General features: G+C 41.6%; 1 protein-coding gene across 3 annotated transcripts in view; it reads right to left on the bottom strand.

Moving 5' to 3' along the window:
* The window catches only part of arhgap5 (Rho GTPase activating protein 5), a 69,639-nt gene that overhangs the window by 39,446 nt on the left and 11,095 nt on the right, over positions 1-19,098 (bottom strand). For 2 of the 3 annotated variants that reach the window (XM_038729940.1, XM_038729941.1), the window contains exon 3: positions 18,422-18,575. In XM_038729940.1, the coding sequence (XP_038585868.1) occupies positions 18,422-18,575 (154 nt within the window). Of the gene's footprint in view, positions 1-18,421; positions 18,578-19,098 lie in introns of all 3 variants that reach the window. The other variant, XR_005445740.1, reaches the window with a different exon arrangement.

Here is a 19,098-nt window from a genome sequence, read left to right as displayed (position 1 = left end):
TTCGGTTTGTGGAGAATAATCATTTTGCAATGATGCTCTCGTTTTGTCTTGTGTTATAAATCCAGCGCTCCCTTTCTATTTTACAGCGGACTTTTTTGTACTTTTCTTACTCATCCTCCCCGCCCAAAGCAATCAACCTGCCGTGCTGTCATCATCTAGCACTCGAAGATGACGTGTAAAGTTAATAATGTTGATTTCATGGGCTGTGTGGGATTTTTGGGGTAATGCATATACAATAATAATTAAAAATGAAGCATTCCAATTAAGACCCTAAGTTCCTCCCTTCTCCTTCAGCCCCATGGCACCTTATTTTGCATTCTTAAACGGCGAGAGACAACAAATGTTTTGTTTCAAGAAAGTCGCAGTTTGTCATAAAAGAGTAAAGTAACAGTTAGCGACTTTCTTTTCTTGAAAATATTTTTTTTAGTTGATAAACATCATGTGTGTAATTGAGGGCACAATTCAAACACAACCAAAACATTTATTGTCTCTCCACGTTGACTAACGTGTATATTTTTTCAGAAATAAGGTCCCATGGCGGTCCACCGGAAGGGGAGGGACTTATACTCTCTAAAGAGTGAGACTTTTTAATTCATTAAATGCGTGATATTTCCTAAGTCAATTGGTAATCGTTTTAAAATTGATCTCAATATTGACCAATATAATCGTGATTATTCTCTTTTCTATTACAAAGACACTTAAACATCTCAACCACGCAGTGTAAACACACGAACATGAAACACACGTGTGGACAGTCTGACAGCCTCCTCATGCTTAAAAAAATATACTGTCGTTTTTCTGGTGAGGACAATCTCCCGACCAGTGCCCATGGCAGTCTAGCTTGGCCTACACTGGAGAAATAATGACCACAGTAACACTGACCTTTACACCACACAGATGGATATTTAGGATCTCAATGAGTCATGGGTTGACCCGCAGCTCACACAGCTAGTTTCAATCTGGTTCTGTTGTGCATCTGTACATTATCCACCTGTAAAGGGTCGGTTCACCCCCACTGTAAAGAATAAACAGGGACTATTACATCAGCTGTAAGCAAGTAGCTCCAACAAAAACACAGTGTGTTCTGTGGATAATCCACAAGAAACCAGGACACAGATTCTGCAATGAGACGTTGTCATAACAAACCAAAAGCTAAATTCAATTCAAATGTTTTGGGGTGGAGATAGAAATCTTGGGCAAATAAAATTATCTGCAAGAGAAGATACAACCAGAGCCAAGCGAGACAATAAATTCTCATTTAAGTGATCTCTTCCCACAGCCAAGATTATCAGTTTTTATTTTTTTGCCAATGATGCAATCCAAGGTGTCCCAATTAAAAAAGAAATAAACGCGTTGGCAAGGAAAAGGAAGGACACCGATTTGTCTCGAGCTCCACTTAAAAAATAATCTTCTTATTGCTCGTATCAAAGTCGTTGGTCACTTTCTTTCTCCGTCGCTTGCTTGATATTCGCTCGGCCTGCTGCTTTGTTTTCAGCACACTCACATGTTCGCTGGCGGCATCGTGGCCCACAACGAGAGAGAGAGAGAGAGAGAGAGAGAGAGAGAGAGAGAGAGAGAGAGAGAGAGAGAGAGAGAGAGAGAGAGAGAGAGAGGCAACATAAGGGCTTTTCAAGGCAAACTAATTGAAGACCAGACTGCTCAAATACAGCCACAGGACACACTCTCCCCGTCGCACACACATGTACACACAAGCCCCATCACACCAGATGACTGCCTGGGAGCTAGGTAGCATAGCACTAGCTTCTCGCTCACCCTCTCTCTCTGCACAGGCCGCCCCCAAGACACACACATTTGTGGCATGCTAGTTCATCTTCACACACACACCTTCCATCCTGGGCCTGATGTGGCCCACGGCCCGGCTCAAACTGGCCTCGTCTGCTTCCCCTAATACACACACACATGCTAGGGGCCATAACCAATTGCCTTAATCTAATCCTTGCACTGGCCCTCTCACTTTAAGCAACATACAGAGTGCAGGAAATAGAGAGAGGGAGAGCCACAATACACCTGCTACATTTCAAAACGTCTGAAACGTCTAAACAACAGGAACACGGCTGAATCTCTTCTTCTTTCTCTTTCATTTGGCAAACAAAGAAAGTGTTCATCACAGCCAACATGTTGGGGAGTGGACCGACTGGCAGACTGGTCTCAGCTGTTTAAACCCCCTCCTGCCCTCTTTATTTAAATACAGCCAGGGCCGCAGTGTCATCCTTCTCCGTGAAGCAATTGACTATTGACCCAAAAAAAGTACATTTACTATCCTATCGTACAAAGAACAGCAGCAAACTTTCCGCCATTTTTAAATAAAAATGAACTGATTATCAAAACATTTGCCAATTAATTTTCTGCAGACAGACAACTCAATTAATTGCTTCAACTTAAATACAGCTGAATTTACGATTTGCATATTTTTTCATTTCTGTTGTCAGCAGGGCTGCAAATAAAGATTATTTTCATTATTGACTAATCTGCTGACTATTTTCACTATTGTTGACTATGTCAAGAAATTGTGAAAAATGCTCATCACAATTCGCCAGAGCCCAAAGTGATATCTTTAAATTGCTTCTTTTATCTAACTAACAGTCCACAACCCAAAAACTCTTCATTTACTATCATAAATGACAAAGAATAGCAGCAAGCCCTCACATTTTAGAAGATTAAACAAGTAATTTTCCACATTTTTGCTTAAAAAATGATTGAAACGATTAATCAATTATCACAATAGTTCATTTTTCTTGCGATCGACTATTCGCTGCAGCTCTAGTTGTCAGACAACTATCACCTGAACGACTTAATCGTGTCTTACAGATGATACCCATCTACCAGGTAAACTCTTTCTGCTGCACAGAAGATATCGATCACAAAACTAGTTTGACAAAATGAACACAATTACGGGTCATCCTCATACGACAAAATAGGTCAATTGACCCCCCTTAGTTACTGTTGCCAAGTCCAACAAACCGTCGGCGCTGCCACTGTCTATTACTGCACTCCCTGGAGAAATACTGGAAAAAGCAGTCTTAGAAAGAAGCAGACAGTTTTGCAGTTGCATTATACATTTGAAGGTAGGCCTGGACAATAAAACAATAACAATTATCGCAATATAATTTTTTTTCAATAACAATATAACAAATGTTCAATAAATATTCAGTAAATGTTTGATTTTATTCACTTGAATCATCCACGAATAAGGACTTAATTTTTTATTAAGATGGTTATTTTGTTGAGGAAAAAGGACTGAAAAAAAGCTTTTACTTAGTTTTACTCATGTATATGTGTTGAAAAAGATTTTATCATAATGTTTTTGAATGTTCTACCTCAGATTTGTAAAGTGATGCACTGTTTGGCATCAAGTGTTGACCATGAAGACGAGTTTAAACCACAATTAACCATCAGGTTTCTTCAACTTTCACTCAGGAGCAAAAATCAGCCTTTAAACTCAAAACAAATAACGATTTGATACTTATCGTGATAATTATTGATATCGAAAGATATGAAACTTTATCATTTTTGCCCATTTCGTCCAGCCCTATTTGAAGGTTGTATTCAGGCCGTCAAACGGACGAAAAAAAAAAAAAGAAATATAGAAGCTAAAGCCCACCGATCACACAGTACGAGTGAACCACCGCATCCCCCAATGAGACAAAAGACAACGATATGAACGATGTTTCTGTACAGCTGGTAGGTCTATTACAGTCATTAACAAGCAGAACATCAGGCTTTATAACGTTACATTCAGTAGGAAGTTAGCTAGCGTTAGCTCACCAACATCACAGTAGGAACAACCCAGAGCCGACATTTATCTGGATTTATTTTAGGTTTTGGAAAGAGAATAAATCGTACGTCTCCTTTAAACCTCTCTGGGTAGCGATTGTAACTATTACAAGTGATCTCGGAACAGCGTTTGACCAGATTTTAGAAAAATACAGCCAAAAAAAAAAAAGCTAGAAAACGACTCTTTTTGCATTAGAGTCAATGGGGCGCAGCCATGAAAGTGTCGGAGCTCAGTTAGAGCGAATCCTATACTGCGCGGTGATTGGCCAGCTGTGTATTTGGGGCGCGGCTTAGCAAAGGGTCAATGATAAAGTGTCCCAAAATAACAAATGACATATGACCGGCTCTTCAGCATGTTACGTACGTCACATGACATTTAACACATCAAAAACGTTGCAAAAACTGGTAGTAGTTTGGTTGGGTTTAGGAAAATAATGTGGTTTGGGTTAAAGTAAGTAAAGTTAAGTAAGTCACATGACAGAAGTCCGTAATGCTGACCAAGAGACCAGCATTATCCCATTAATCCAGTCTGGACGCCGCTTAGTGTGAAGTGTTTTTTAGCTGACTTGTTGTGGACGTAGTCACAGACAGAACAGAAGGTCGTGGTTGGGATATTGCTGAAGCCAAAAACAGGCAATCACATTCAGTTAACTAAACAACAAAGGCGGCACTATGGCCACTTTACGCTCACTCTCTCTCTCTCTGTTCTCTCTGCGGGCTGATCATCCCCACACAAACACACCAAAAGAAAAACAGAGGGCAAGCGAGGAAGGCAGAAAGAGCCAAGTTTGCCCAGAGGGAGGGGAAGGCGCCTGGATAAAAGAGGTTAGAGTCCCTGCTTCACTTATTCACCAGGATGACAGAGAGAGAGGCAGGGAGATGGGCGGTGGGGTGGGGGGTTAATGGAGAAGTGCGTTGCTCAAATATTCAGCCACAGGCACACACACACAAACACACACATGCTTTTTTTTCCTATCGCTTAGTGTCTCTGAGTCGGTGACCAGGAAATCCACAGGGAAGAGATTAAGACTGCGGGCTAGGGAGCGGGATGTAATGTCGAATATGTGTGTGTGATATGAAATGTGAATTAAAAACTGTGAGTGTGTTTAAATTTTGAACTGAATCACGGTGAGACACTCAAGGAACTAAAATTAGGTTGTCATTCACACACACACATCCTACATCTTCTTTAACCACCAGCAACACCCCAGACGTAGGTTCACCTCTGTGAGACCACACGTACCACAACTACATCCTGCAGCACACACACACACAAATTATCTGCTCAGAAACCACAGCAACACAAATAGCTCCCAACACCTCTGTGCCGCTCAGCTGGTGGTTTATTACATGTGGTTAAAACTCAACCCAACATCCGCCTCCAGGTCGTCACTCTAAGTGGGAATCAAAGAGCAGCCAGTGACTCATTTACTTGGACATATTTAGGATGCATGGCTAAAGCTGTGAAACCAGTTAGCCTCAGTTATAGGGCTGAAACGATTCATCGATTCATAAAATGCTTTGACACAAATTCTTTGCTTCGACTGTCCCGAACATACCAGAAAATATTAGTCTTGCGTGTAAACGTGCAGCGTTCACATTAACAAAGGAAAACCGAAAACATGCTGCGTGACAGCATCTAAAAGGAGACGTGGGCTGTGACCAATGACGTAGACGGATGAGGCAGCTGCACGGCGTTGCATCTGATGTGTGGAAATTAAAAAACGCCTGTTGTCTTGGTTCAATATGGCTGCAGGTTATTTAAACATTATTCGTTGAGTTATCATCGCTAATGTGTTGAATACGGCTGCTCTTCCCAAGAGGGTCCAACTGCAGCATCTCAGACCTTCCTCGTCAGGCCTCCGCTGGTCGGAGGATGGAATGTAAATTAAATGATTCATTCATTTTACGTTCCTCTGTGCTGCTGTGTCAACCTGAATTTCACATACGGGGGATTAATAAAGGCATATCTTAATATCTGAATATGATATAGCAAACTTGACCCGTCATCGCCGTTTTTCGCCAAAACGTTGTCATGCGTCAGCAAACGTGTGATACCAACGTCTCACATTTGCCTATAAAAATAACAGCAAGGGACCGTGAAGAACAGGATCCAGATTGTGTGCGGCAGAAACGCACGGAGGAGGTCAGATGAGACAAACCACTGTGACACTGTGGCTGCTGCATCCCGGTCAGCCGCAAGTGCTGAAAGAATCAAGCTAAGCTGGTTTAAATATGCAGAGTTAGGGTTAGGCTCGAGAAATCCTAGAGGGACTTTTTAACACGGCACGGTGAACCAGTGGAAAGCACTGTGGCCTCACAGCAAGAAGGTTGCGGGTTCAAACCCCAGTCGCCCCGGCCTTTCTGTGTGGAGTTTGCATGTACTCCCCATGTGCTCCGGTTTCCCCCACCATCAGGTTCTTCAGTCAGTGCCATTGACCATTGTGCATTCGATCTGGAGTTGGTCCCCGGGCGCCGCACAGTAGCTGCTCACTGCTCCCTTCAGGGACGGGTTAAATGCAGAGGACGAATTTCGCTCTATGTATGTGACAAATAAAGTACCTTTACCTTTAATGATTCAACTATAATTCTAAGATTAAATAAATCTACCTTTGCAGTTTTCACTTACTCCCTCAATTTCATCACGAAAAAACACCCAAGAACATCAAAATATTACAGAAAAGATGCTGCAAAATCGAGTATTTTAGGCCGCAACAATAACAAAAAAGGCTGCAAAATCCTGCAGTGTCTTCAACTGTGCAGTCTGCAGTTTTTTTTCTCCTGTCGGTATCTCATGCGCAGCTGTGGATTATTCGTTTTACAAAAGCCTTGGACAGAAAGAGTTATTAATGTGTTTTTATTCCCAGACAGGACGGCCGCACCAGAAGGCCACAGGTCAAACAGTTAGACCAGTCCCATCGGGCTGCTGGGAGCACTGGCCGCTCAGACCATTGAACAGGAAGCCCAGTCAGGGTGTTTCCATTGGACATGACGTGACGCCAGCTGCCAGCAGGAAAACAACACACAAACACATGATCGCATCACAACACCAGCACGCGTTCAAAGAAATGTAGAGAATGGGAGGCACGCCAACAGCCAATCAATTTTCAACTTGAACTCTCACTTCGGCTGATTTCTACTCTCTTCCGCTGAAACGCAGAGAGCTGGAGGCAGAGATATAATAAAGAGAAGTGGGGAGAATGATTGACAGGGGAGGGTGGAAGAACACAGTATATTAAGATTATTTTTCATCTCCTGTCAGTTGTGTTTTTGTGGCCTCTTATATCATTCTGAAAGCTCTCTGTCCAAACTCTGGGTCAACCGAATGACTACATTCTTCAAAGATGTGCTCAGAAATATAAAAATTTTTTTATAAAAACCTATTTCACTGCAGTGAAAATCCCTCTATTCCGCTACAAACTCAGGAGCGGTGATCTGACTGCAAAGCAGGCTGAAAATAGCCAATAATCAGCTTTGTATGAAGCTCGGTTGACATGGCTGCTGAATAATTCTCCAGCTCAGAGTGAAAGTTAAAAGTCTGCTGAGGTTTCCGTTCCTTTTTACGGGGCCTTACGAACTGAGCATCGTTACAACTGACTGGAGGGAAGTTACGTGCGCAAACCGGCGTTACTGACGTGAGAAATTAGACATCCAGGCGGCTGTCTATTATAAATACTGATGATTCAAACTAAAAAGTATTCTTAAAAAAGGTATAACATATTCCCTAAATTAAATACTAAATCACTGAGTGTCATTATTTTCTACATTAATTAACAAATCTAAAATTCATTGGACTATTTCACTAACTGTGTCTCAATCTCTTGTTCTTTGTTTAAGTAAAATGTTCTTTGGTATTTCAATGGCAGTAAAACATTTCTCAAATAGAGTAAAACTTGTTTATTACAAGACAAAAATGTTGAGATTGCAAACACCTTTGCCATTAGCTAACATAACGTCCATTGAGGCTGCTGAGCCCGGTTACGCTGCCCTCTCGCCCGGCTCCGGCTCGACACCAGCGCCACTCTCCCCAGCAGCAGCAGCAGCAGCAGCAGCATAACCACGCTTGAAACTTGGGTGGCAAACTAGCCAACAAAGCTAAACAGCAACTGACGCAGGAGTTGGCAAGTAAGTTTGCTAACATCCCGTCGACATTTATAGCTAGCGGCTAAACATCCATCTGTGAAACTTGTGGCTGATTTTGCTCAAGTCAACAACTTTGCTAAAATCCAGTCCGATTATTATTATAATAATAATTCATTATTTATTTATATAGCGCTTTATTATAGAAACTCAAAGAGCTTAAGAGTGAAGTTGGGGTGGACTCTCAACCACCACCAATGTGTGGCACCCTGCGTGATGCACGGCAGGCATTTTTTGCACCAGAAGGCTCACCACACATCAGCTTGAGGCGCAGAGGGAGTGAAATGTTGAGCCAATTGCTCTGGGGGATGATTAGATGGCCAGATGGAGAAAGCCAGGTTGGGAATTTTGCCAGGACACCGGGAACCTCCTACTCATTGCGACATGTGCCTTGGGATCCCTAATGACCACAATGAGTCAGGACCTCGGTTTAACGTCTCAGACGAAAGACGGACGAATATTTACTTTGTCTAGGGTGCAAAGTTTACTTTTTTGGCCACCAGCCGATGGATAGTGAATGCTCAGTGTAACCACTGAATAGATTACCATTGTTTTTTGGTAAGTAAGTAAGTAAATCTACCAGCCATTTGCAAATTTTACCAGCATTTGGTGCTAATTTTGTACGCTGCATATATATATTTTGTTTATTTGATAGGGACGGATGAGAATTTCCAATGCCCTAGATCCCTAGATAGGCTTTTAAAAATACAAATGTAAAACAAACATACTCACATTCAAATATTTGAGCATATACATGTATACCGACGACCCCCTTCTACCACCATCACCACCCCACCCTTCCACATGGGTACATGACTGATTATCTGTTCTTCAGTTTAATTTAAAAATGCTGATGAATTTTTTCTATTTTTAGCTCAATATGCAGCTCGTTCCAGGTCTTGGCTGCCTTGACTGAAAAGGAAGTCTGGCCAAAGGACTTTTTCCGGTATGATATTTTACACTTCCCTGCAGCAGTATTTCTAGTTGACAATCCAACGGCCTTTTACGGCTGCGACATGTCACGGAGAGCCTGAGGAGTCTGTCCATGCAAACACTTCCAAATGAGGTTTGCGTTGGCAAATTCAATGCAGTGCAAAACTTGAGCATGTTCAAGTCTCTCAGTCACTCTCTTTTTCTCTTCCTCACTTCATCATACATCGGTCCCATGATATCCATACTGAGAACATGAATTCCAATGTTCTCAAATGGATTATTTCATATTTTAAATGTGTCTCAATCTGTTGTTGCTTTGTCTTGTCAAATAGATTCAAACTTACAAACATTCCCAATAAAAACATGCTGGGATTGCAAGCAGTGACATGAATCTCTACACTGATTGTGCATCTCTAAAGCAAAACTACACTTGCGGTTATAATTACCAAATGTTTAATATATTCCAGTTCCCAGGGGTTTTGATTAGGAATGATTACACAAACAGAAGATTTTAAACTAAAATGATAAATTACATAAAACTGCATTCAAATTCTTGCACAAGCAAACTTTCTTTAAGACTTGTTTTGTTCAGTCAAATAGCCGATGGAGGTTCATTTGAAAAGCAGAAAACTCTCCTCCCTCTATCCATCCATCCCTCCTCACATTATCCTAAGTGCCAGGGAAGATAACAACCAATGGGACTTCCAAATGCATCAACATCAAAAAGCCATTTAATCATTGCTCTGCCTCTCTCTCTCTCTCTCTCCTTTCTCCAACCTTCGTGCCAAATACCATTTCATGTCTCTGGGGAACAGGAAACATTTAATAAAACTTCTCTAATCGCGTTCGGCAGCAGAGAGCCGTGTGGCCTCGCTCACGCAGTCGCAGCCGTCTGCTCGTCATCTGAAAGACTCCCACTTCTTCTCCGAGACCCAGTTCATCAAAAGGTTTTATTCTTAAAAGCCAAACTGATGTTCTGATGTTTTATGTAAGCAGACCTGACAAAAAGCCACCCTATTGTGCCTTTTAAGTTTTGGCTTCAGACCCAGAAGTTGCCCAAAAATTAAGTTTCAGGGACTGTTAGTGGAATCACAGAGGGCTGTATAGTTAAATTTGAGTGATATTTAATTCACTGGACGTTATAACAAATGTGCAATAGAACCAGAGGCTCACATATTCTAGATTAAAATATATGCAGCCTGAACTGGTGCAGACTGGAGCCAGGGGCGTGTGTGCTTTAGCCATTTTTAAATACTAAGATGTCAGCAATTTTTGAGTGAACAAAGAGCATTTTGAAAGAATAAAATAAGTGAGCCAGCGCCTCGCTTACACTGCTTTCCATACCCCTTTCAGTATTTTATCATGAAGACAAATTAATCAAGAGAATAACTGTTTTCCATCTGATTAGACGTTGTTTATTTGTGTTTTTTTTTTAAGTATGCGTTTATAAAAAAAAAAAAAAAAAAAAGCTGGCTTGTGCAGTGATGCGGTGCTACCATGCAGCTAAAAGGGCAACATGGTAGGCATATAAAATATGAAGAATTTGCATCCGTACCCAGCATCGGTGAGCACTCATGGTTAATTATTCACTCTTGTGCTGCATGTTAATAAAATGGTTTTAGGGTGAAAGGTTTAAATGGTGGAACTATCTTTATACTTTATCATTTTAATGCCAAAGATAATGAGTGTTTTCTTACCCTCATCAGCCTCTGAAACATCAGCAGACACTAAAACTCTGCAGACTACTGAAATTATTTTATGGTTAACAGCTCAGAGAGCATTTGAGCAGCAACAGCAAGCAGGACGTCATCATGTCTCCCCTCTAGGACAGTCGGACAGAGTGACTTTTTGTTATCGGGGACGTGTCGTGCAACCACTGAGCCGCTCGGTCACCTGAGACTAAACACGCTGCGTTGGTTTCTCCTCACTAAAGCAGACATTTTTCCTCAACTACTACTGCTATCTGAATATCTGTGAGTTCACTTGTCATACAGAGGGAGGTTGCGGAGTGCGTGGGCAGGAAACCTTCGAGAAGCACTTCATGTCACCGTCTCTCCCCTTACTGTTTCTTTTTCTCATCTCGCTTTTTAAAAAATAAATCCTTTCACCTTCTTCTTAGCTTTCATTTCTTCCTCACATAACTTCTCTCTCCGGAGTATTATCAGGTCTCCGCGGTTCTGACCCTTCGGCTCTTTAATGTTGGATTCTAGTAGAAAAATTGAAGTCTTTGCCGCCGTTGCCCTCTCTGTAAGTCATTCCGGATAACAGCGAGAGCTTAACGCTGAAAATACAGAGTTGAGATTTGCGCTCGACCTTGTACAGTTGGGTAAAACCGTGGCCGTCTAAAAGCCTGACCCCCTTACTGCTGCATTTTGGAGAAATGTAAGTGTAGGACCTGTGACTATGACAGATAACCAGGGCAGAACCACGCTTAGTCCTGCAGAGACTAACAAACAAACTCTCCTTTAGATACAATCCTTTTGACTCCTTTATATAAAACACCCACTCATTTATGCTGACACTAAGGATGTCACAAAAACAGATACTTCAGCACAGAGTCAATACCGAGATTCTGAATGCATGTCGTACTCATTTTTCTAGGCAACAAGTACAGCTCTGCTCGACCCGTCCAAAAGAAAAACAGTAAGTAGTCATGTATGATAGTACTTTGCATTCCCATAATTTTTGTTTAAGACAGCTGACATTGCTGTGTCGCCTGACCAACTATGTAACATACGACGTTACGCCTTTAGTGGCTAAACGCTAAAGGCTAGGAAGTTTATTCTAACGTAATGAAAACATATCTTGTAGTAGTAGGTTGCCGTCCTCACCACTTACCAGCAGTGTTTCCTGTTAATTAACGATTGACGACGATTTATGGTAAATCCAGTGCAACGGCCCAGAGCGAGCAGGTTAGCGACTTTGGCCCCATCCACACTACTCCGTTTTAGTTTATAAGCGGATAATTAAAACGAATATGATCCCCGTCCACAGCAGCGTTTTAGCTGCGTATGAGAGTTGATCTCCGTCTACATTAAAACAAAATGAAAACGCACATCTAGTGGCCGTTCAGGTACACTGGGCATGCGCGTGCCGGTGTAAACATGAAGCAGATCGTCTATTCCTTAGTTACAGAAGATTTGGACGAAAGAATGAAGAAAATCAGACGGAGAATCAGACTAGATTTTTTTTGCATGCACCAATAACGAGCTGGGACTGTTACTGAATGTAACACGGGACTGCGGCGGCGGAAAAAACAGACTGGGAGTCGTTGCAAAGTAAACGGCGACATGCACAGTAGCCTACAAGTGTAGGCAGATAGACTTAAGTCAGTAGCATCTTGTTTCTGCTTTCCATGACTTATAAGATCCAATCAGAGAGCAGAGCGTGAGTGTCTGCTTCATCGCATCTAAATTCCTCCGTTTTTGCCCGTCTTCACTAAAACGCCCTCCGGAGTTTCGAAATGCAAAACGCGGTCCGCAGCGTTTCCAAACTTCTCCGTTTTAGGTCTTCGTTTTCGCCGTTTTTAGTCTGGATGGGAGGTGCAAATGTTTTTAAAACCAAAATCCAGTAGTGTAGGTGGGGCCTGTCAGATTGTCTCTTTACAAAGACAAGTGCTGCAGTATGAGAGTCCTACCTGAAGAGAGGCTGTGAAGTCTTCATGTTACGCCGGACGAGAACCACATACAACATTAGGTTATCAAACCGGGTCGGACTGGATGAATTTAGCAAGAGGAGGAAACACATGTGACAACGTCCGATTTCCAAAATAACGCGTCTACACAGAATGGAAATAAGATTAACTGGATTGTATTCACAGAAAGTATAAAAACATATTACATGTGTCCATTAAAAGTAAAAAACAACAATAAAATTGGAAATTATTTTCTATTCTGTGATTTAGGGTTGATGGAAAAACATTAAATAAATTTGTTGCTGTTTCATCACCATTTATCCAATGGGCTTATGATCAAATGAAGCGTACAAAGTTCTTCATGCCTCTTCATTTTGCACCAAATTAATGCATTTAACTTTAAATGCATTAACCCCAAGGGGGTCTGAGGCCCGCCCACCATCGTCTCTTAAAATCGTGTGGGAAACACTGTACCAGTCTGTGTCGTAATGTCATTTAAATAACTATTTTCGGATTAACGGTCAGTCACCGTGTCAGTAAATTTAAACTACTGTTTGCACTCTGAGTAGAGAGGGTGTGTGTGTGTGGATATGTGTTATTGAACTATACCAGATAATTTATTAAAGAAGTACACAGGATTTATTATTTTGTTTTATCGAAATTAGGTATCCAGAATCGTGGAATTTCACTGGTATTAATATCGAGTTTTGTAATTTCTGGTATCGTGTCATCCCTGGCTGACACTCATTCAGGCATGTATATTCACAGTTTTACCAGAGGCAATAAATTATCATGTATGTGTGCATGTGAGGCTGACAACATGCTGATAATAATAATAATAAGTCAGCTGAAGAAGAATCAGATTATAAACCGGGCTTCACTTAAAAATTGGGAGCAGGGTTTTAATCTACAGTGCAGAGAAACAGCTAGAAATACTTAACAATCCACAGCGTGATGTGATTCACATGACCACTCTCTAATGTAATGAGGAGTCTTGATTTCATCAGACAACTGCGGAAGAGTTTTCTCCATGTTGGAATCACCTTGGAAGAAAAACTTCAAGGACAATGTCTTTCTAAATAAAAATCAGAGTAGACGTATTTTTAATCATTTTCTGACATAAGACAATAAAGACATTATGGATGTTTTTGATTAAATGCGTTGTGTCAAGCCAATAAAAAACATCCCAAGGTTTTAATGCAGATTTCAAGTGCGCACTCAGACACACAGCTGAGGCATGCTGATAAATTCGGATGCTCGGTTCTAATTTAAAAAGGTGTTTTCAAGGCCTCATATTGTTTTCCCAGAATCCTTGAAGGCTTTGGTTCATTTGTCCTAATATCTACAAACCTTTAAGGGTTTGCAAGGCCCTTGGGAAGCCTGTTATTTCAATTATAATTAGGATGTGGTGACTGGAACACACTGTTTGCCGTTAGAAGAGATCTGCTTGTTATCATCTTCAGAGAGGCAGCGAGCGGAGAACAAACACCATCCTTATTTAATGGCGGCATTTTATTTCAGAGTGTCTTCAATAGCTCGTTGTCGCTGCACACTTTTGACACAGACGTACACTTAATTAGCCGATTCCTGGAAAATGTCATGTGGAGTTTTCACCTGAAAAATACCCCGAAAAAAGTATAAGATCTGCGTTAATCTATTGGAGCGAGCTGACGTCCAAACCACATGACACAGTCTTATCACTTACACAAACCCACCCAAATAAAGGTCACACACAGAACCACAGCTTCACACTTTCTGTCACATTTACAGCCACGCTCCGTCTCACACACACGTTAAGTCACAGTTTTCCCTCTCACACTTTCAGGTCTGACACCAAAGGCACCACAAACAGCTATCGTCACCTCTCTGCCTCTCGACCGGCAGCTCATTACATGTGGTTAAACTAAACCAACCAGCAGTCTGGCCTCCGGAGATTACCGCTCTACGCTACAGCCACAAAAAAACATTACACAGACTGAGTCGGGCTGCGACTAAAGGTACATATTTTAATTCTAGATTCATAATTTGAATATTTTTTTTGCAGAGGTTTAACAATTCATTGATTAATCCATTAGTCTTAACAACAAAAGATTAATCTGAAACACTTTTAATTACAGATTAAATTGTCGTTTATGCAAAAATGCCAAAAAAATTATACTGAAGAATAGTGAACGTTTGTTTTCATCACTTCCCGGGAAACTAAACAAACATTCACTTTTGGCCGCAGGTGACGATGCAAATGATGGTCGTTCAGACTTTGCCTCGTGTGGCTCTACCGACCAAGGACTGTCGTTACAGCCAGGAGCACTAACGAACCATCGATGATCTAAGCAAAAGACTCCACAGAGGTTAAATAGCTGAGTTTCTCTACTCAGGATGAGTCCTTTGGATGAGGGACAAAACATCTTCTAGTATCTTCAAAAGTCCAGTTGCCCTTGATTATAACTTTCCTTGTATAACTATGACCTGGATGAACCTGGATGAAAAAGAAAGATTTCCTCAAGACAGCGAGATGGCCAAAAAGATTACAGAGAGGGTAACTGAATTTGTCGCGTTGGACGACCAGCCCATCTCTGTAGTAAAGATTACAGGTTTTCGCCTTCTTTTGGAGCCGCTCAACCATCTCGACGCCACATTTCAGACACTGCCCTACAAGGTCTTTCTTAGATGTGATGCTGGTATCGGATCGGTATTTGGTACCTGCAGATACTCAATATTAAATAACTTGGATCAGGATTTGGTGGCAAAAGACATGTTCGGGCCATCCCTACTATAAAATAAACTGGAAAAGAACTGGGCAAATAATGACCATCCCAAGCGCCAAGACCGCGAGGTGACAAATTGCTAGCTTTGTCCAACCATTAGTTTTGAAGCCATTCTGACGAGACATTCAACACCAGCTTAGGGTATTTGACAGTTTCTGATCCTCTGTGCTACAGACATATTTCCGTCAGAACTGAAAGTCTTGGGGTTAGATAGCCAGCCCAGTTTTCAGCTAGACCATACTTTGAGAAATGTCTGGTATTATCTTTTTCCTTAAACGGATTAAGTTTGAGTTTCTGTAGGTGGCAGAAACCAGAAACATAAAAACAAATCAATAAGCCAACATAAAGCAGGAGAGGAGCGCTTCAACATTTTGACTTTCACCTCCAATTAATGTGACAAGTGTCTGCTGTCTGGTGGAAAAACAACAATATATAAACACAATATAATAGTGAATGTTTTAATGATCCCAACAGGGACAGTCTCTTTCCTCCCACCCGGCTCAGAGGTCAGAGGTCAGAGGTCAGATACAGCAGCAGCTCTGCAGTTGGCAGAGATTGAGTATCTTATTTTAGCAAACATTAGTAGGGTGGATCTCTGCAGACAGAGACAGTTTTTTTCAGTCTTTCTAACCACTGAGCTATGACAGCAACTCACTCACAACTCTCAGAGTTCACAGAACGAACCCACCCTCTGAGCTAGAACACAGTAAGATTAAACCTACCCTACCAAGGCAACCTGGATGTATATGAAGTCTACGTCAACCCCTACCGAGGCTCCCTGAGACAGTGTAAAAGCTATTATACTGTCTCGGTGTGAAACGCCTAATACAACAGCAGGCTTAAAAAAAGAAAAAAAAAGCACAAAGATGTTCTCACTGCATCTGCTGAGAAATTATATTCCAGAAAAAGAGGGGAGGCGAAAAGCTGTTAAATCCACCCAACAGACCGTCTGGACTAAGAGGGTTTCACTGCACTAGCCATGAAATCTCCAATACACTGCAGTCAGCTGGCAGGCGTCCGCGCACACACACAGTGCTGGGATTAATCCTAAATTTGGTTGGCAGCCACCAGCGAGCTCATGTAGATCCAGCTGAATATCAAAACATATTCGGAAGGGATTCTCAGGACAGGAATTAACAACCGCAGAACGAAAAGAGCTCAGGCGCAAACCTTCAAAACAGAACCGAACACTTACTCACCGTGTGAACACTGGTAGGAACACAGGAAATACCTCAGTTTAATGTGCATACTATACATTTGCTGCACATATGGCTTAAGTTGGAGGAGGGAGTAGGAGAGAAGGGAATAAAAAAGTGGTAAGACAGCTGAGAGGGTTCCTACATTCATTTAGCAACAGTGATTACAAAACAAGATGTAATTATATATATATATATATATATAGAGCCATTCTCTAACTTTCACAAACACTAGAACTGATCCTAAAATCCCAAACTACCCGCTCCCCTTGAACACACAAACGCGCTCCAGCAAAGACTCGACAGGAAACATTACGTCACCAGATATTTAATAGAATTTGACGTGGGGAAAAGTTACTTTGAGTTCTTTTCTACAAGAGACACTTTTGCTTCTTAGAGCTTATTGAAAGGCACTAAACATGGAAAAGAGTGCAGGAAAGTGAGTAAATACATTATGCAACAAGCTCGTAAAATATTAAATATGTTTAAAATATTCATTTTGGTGGTCAGAAGGAAAAAATTTACAGTTTGGGTAGCTGCATGTGGCTAAATGTGTGGAGCAAGGCACTCAAAAGTGTCTGAGTTGTGGGTTTGAATCTCACTACAGTCATCCGTAAAGAAAATAAATCCTCTTAAAACACTCAGAGGCACTTTGGATAACGTGTCCCCCACATGGTGTATAAATATCTATCAGACTGAGCCATGACTTCATTGAGGAATCTCTCAAACTTTGGGGGAAGGCCCACTTTACAACAGCTGGGATAGAGGCCAGACACATACCCAGCATGCACTGGGTGCCTGCATGATGCAGCGGGAGCTAGACATGTCCAAACAGGCCACATGTCTTATTTTAAACCTTTCCAGAGAAAGTCCTCTGAGCGTGTGTCTGCTCTTCTGATGCAACCACTGACTTCTGCAGTTGTAACTGAGTTGATGGGTTTGCTCAAGGGCATCACAGGAGTAGTTTCGACGCACACGAGTAGAAAAGGTTTTCTCATTCACATTTCCAAACCCATTATTAACATAACTTTCAAGCAACCTCAAGAGCGCTTGATGCTCGTGTTGAACACCTTTTCCCCAGGTGGTCTGGGGATTTGAACCAACAACATTTGACCTTGAGGCTGGCTGATCGGAGAGAGTGATAGTATTACTGACAGCTCATAATGTTACATTCAGCCATGGTGGCTCTTAACGAGTCTTATTATTGATATATGGGCCAAACACCAATCAAAATTTCGCGGAGCCCGAAGTGACACGTTCAAATTGTGTGTTTTGTTTTATTAACAGTCCAAAACCCAAGAGATATTTAGTTCACAATGACACATTTCAGAAGCTGGAAAAAGGGTTTGGTCATAATTATTTCAGCTGTACTTTCCGCTTCAACAAAGGTCCAATAACCTCACTCATACATTTTTCTTACATGTTTTTACATGTACCATCTCATTTTCTTATCTCATTTCTTGTGTACAGTTGATTAATGGATGTACCAGTTTAAATCTCTCTACTGCCATCAGATTTTGGATCTCTAATCTTTTACCATCTTAGTTGGTAATCATTTCGGTAGTGCTTTGGCAACACATCAAATGCCGGGTACAATAAAGCTCACTGAATTGAAATGGACTTGGACTGAATGGCAGCCAGGCTGACAGACTAGACAAAACATGTTTGATGGGTGACATCAGAGCCGAGAAGTGAATCTTCTTTAGAATTTAAATTCATGTCCTCCTCCTTCTCTCATTCAGTTACTCATTTGGAAAGACATGAGAGGCACTTTCACAGCAAATAACCACAAAGCTTTTGCATGTAACAACAAAACCGGCTGTACCTTGCAAGAGTTTCAAAATACCAGAGAGAGCTTGGTTGTACCTCAACACACAGCCAGAAGACAGATAGAAAGATGAAAGGAACAAAAATAAAGGAAGCGAGTGGGAAATAAAAGACGAAAACACACGACTCACCTGTGTGCTCGATGTAGTCGACGCATTTCTCAATGAAGAGCGGGATGGGTCGATCCAGGGTCACCAGGTTCTGCAGGGGAACGCCAAAGTAGTTGCTCTCCCAGGTTCTTCGGGTAGGTGGGTACAGAGGCTTCGGGGGCTTGGAAGATTTTTGCTATAAAGGCGGGATGAGAGAATAGGAAGAGGGGTGAGATGAGGTGTAGAGGGGAGGGGAGAGAGGTTGAAAGAGCAGGAAGGATGGAGGGAATTAGATTGGTAAAGGAAATAATAAAGGAAGGTAGGAGGGAAGAGACAAGAGGGTGACAAAGGAGGGAGGACAGGAGGAGAAAGGGGGACGGAAAGGAGAAGAGATTAGAAAGGAGATGAGAAGATCAGACAGGGAGGAGTATACAAAGAAAAGGAAAGGGGAAAAATAGGAAGTTCAAAGAGGAAATTGAGGGATAGGAAAAGAGGAAATAAGCCAAATGGGATGATGAAGGAGAGACAAGTAGATTGGGGTGATAAAAAAGTATGAAAGGGAAAAGAAAAAATTAAGTTTTAAAAAGAAAAGGATGAACAAGAAGGGGAAAGGAATGAAAGAAGAGGGAATTAAGAAGAAGACACGAGGGAGAGCAGAAATGGAGGAGAGAGGGTAATGAGAAGGCAGAACATATCAGACACGAAGAGGAGGAGGAGGA

Source organism: Micropterus salmoides, unplaced genomic scaffold, assembly GCF_014851395.1.
Source record: "Micropterus salmoides isolate LMB-PRFRI ecotype aquatic unplaced genomic scaffold, ASM1485139v1 Ms_hic_scaffold_19, whole genome shotgun sequence".
Lineage (NCBI taxonomy): Eukaryota > Metazoa > Chordata > Actinopteri > Centrarchiformes > Centrarchidae > Micropterus > Micropterus salmoides.
Note: the sequence above shows the minus strand (reverse complement) of the source record. Positions and strands in the feature narration are given on the sequence as shown.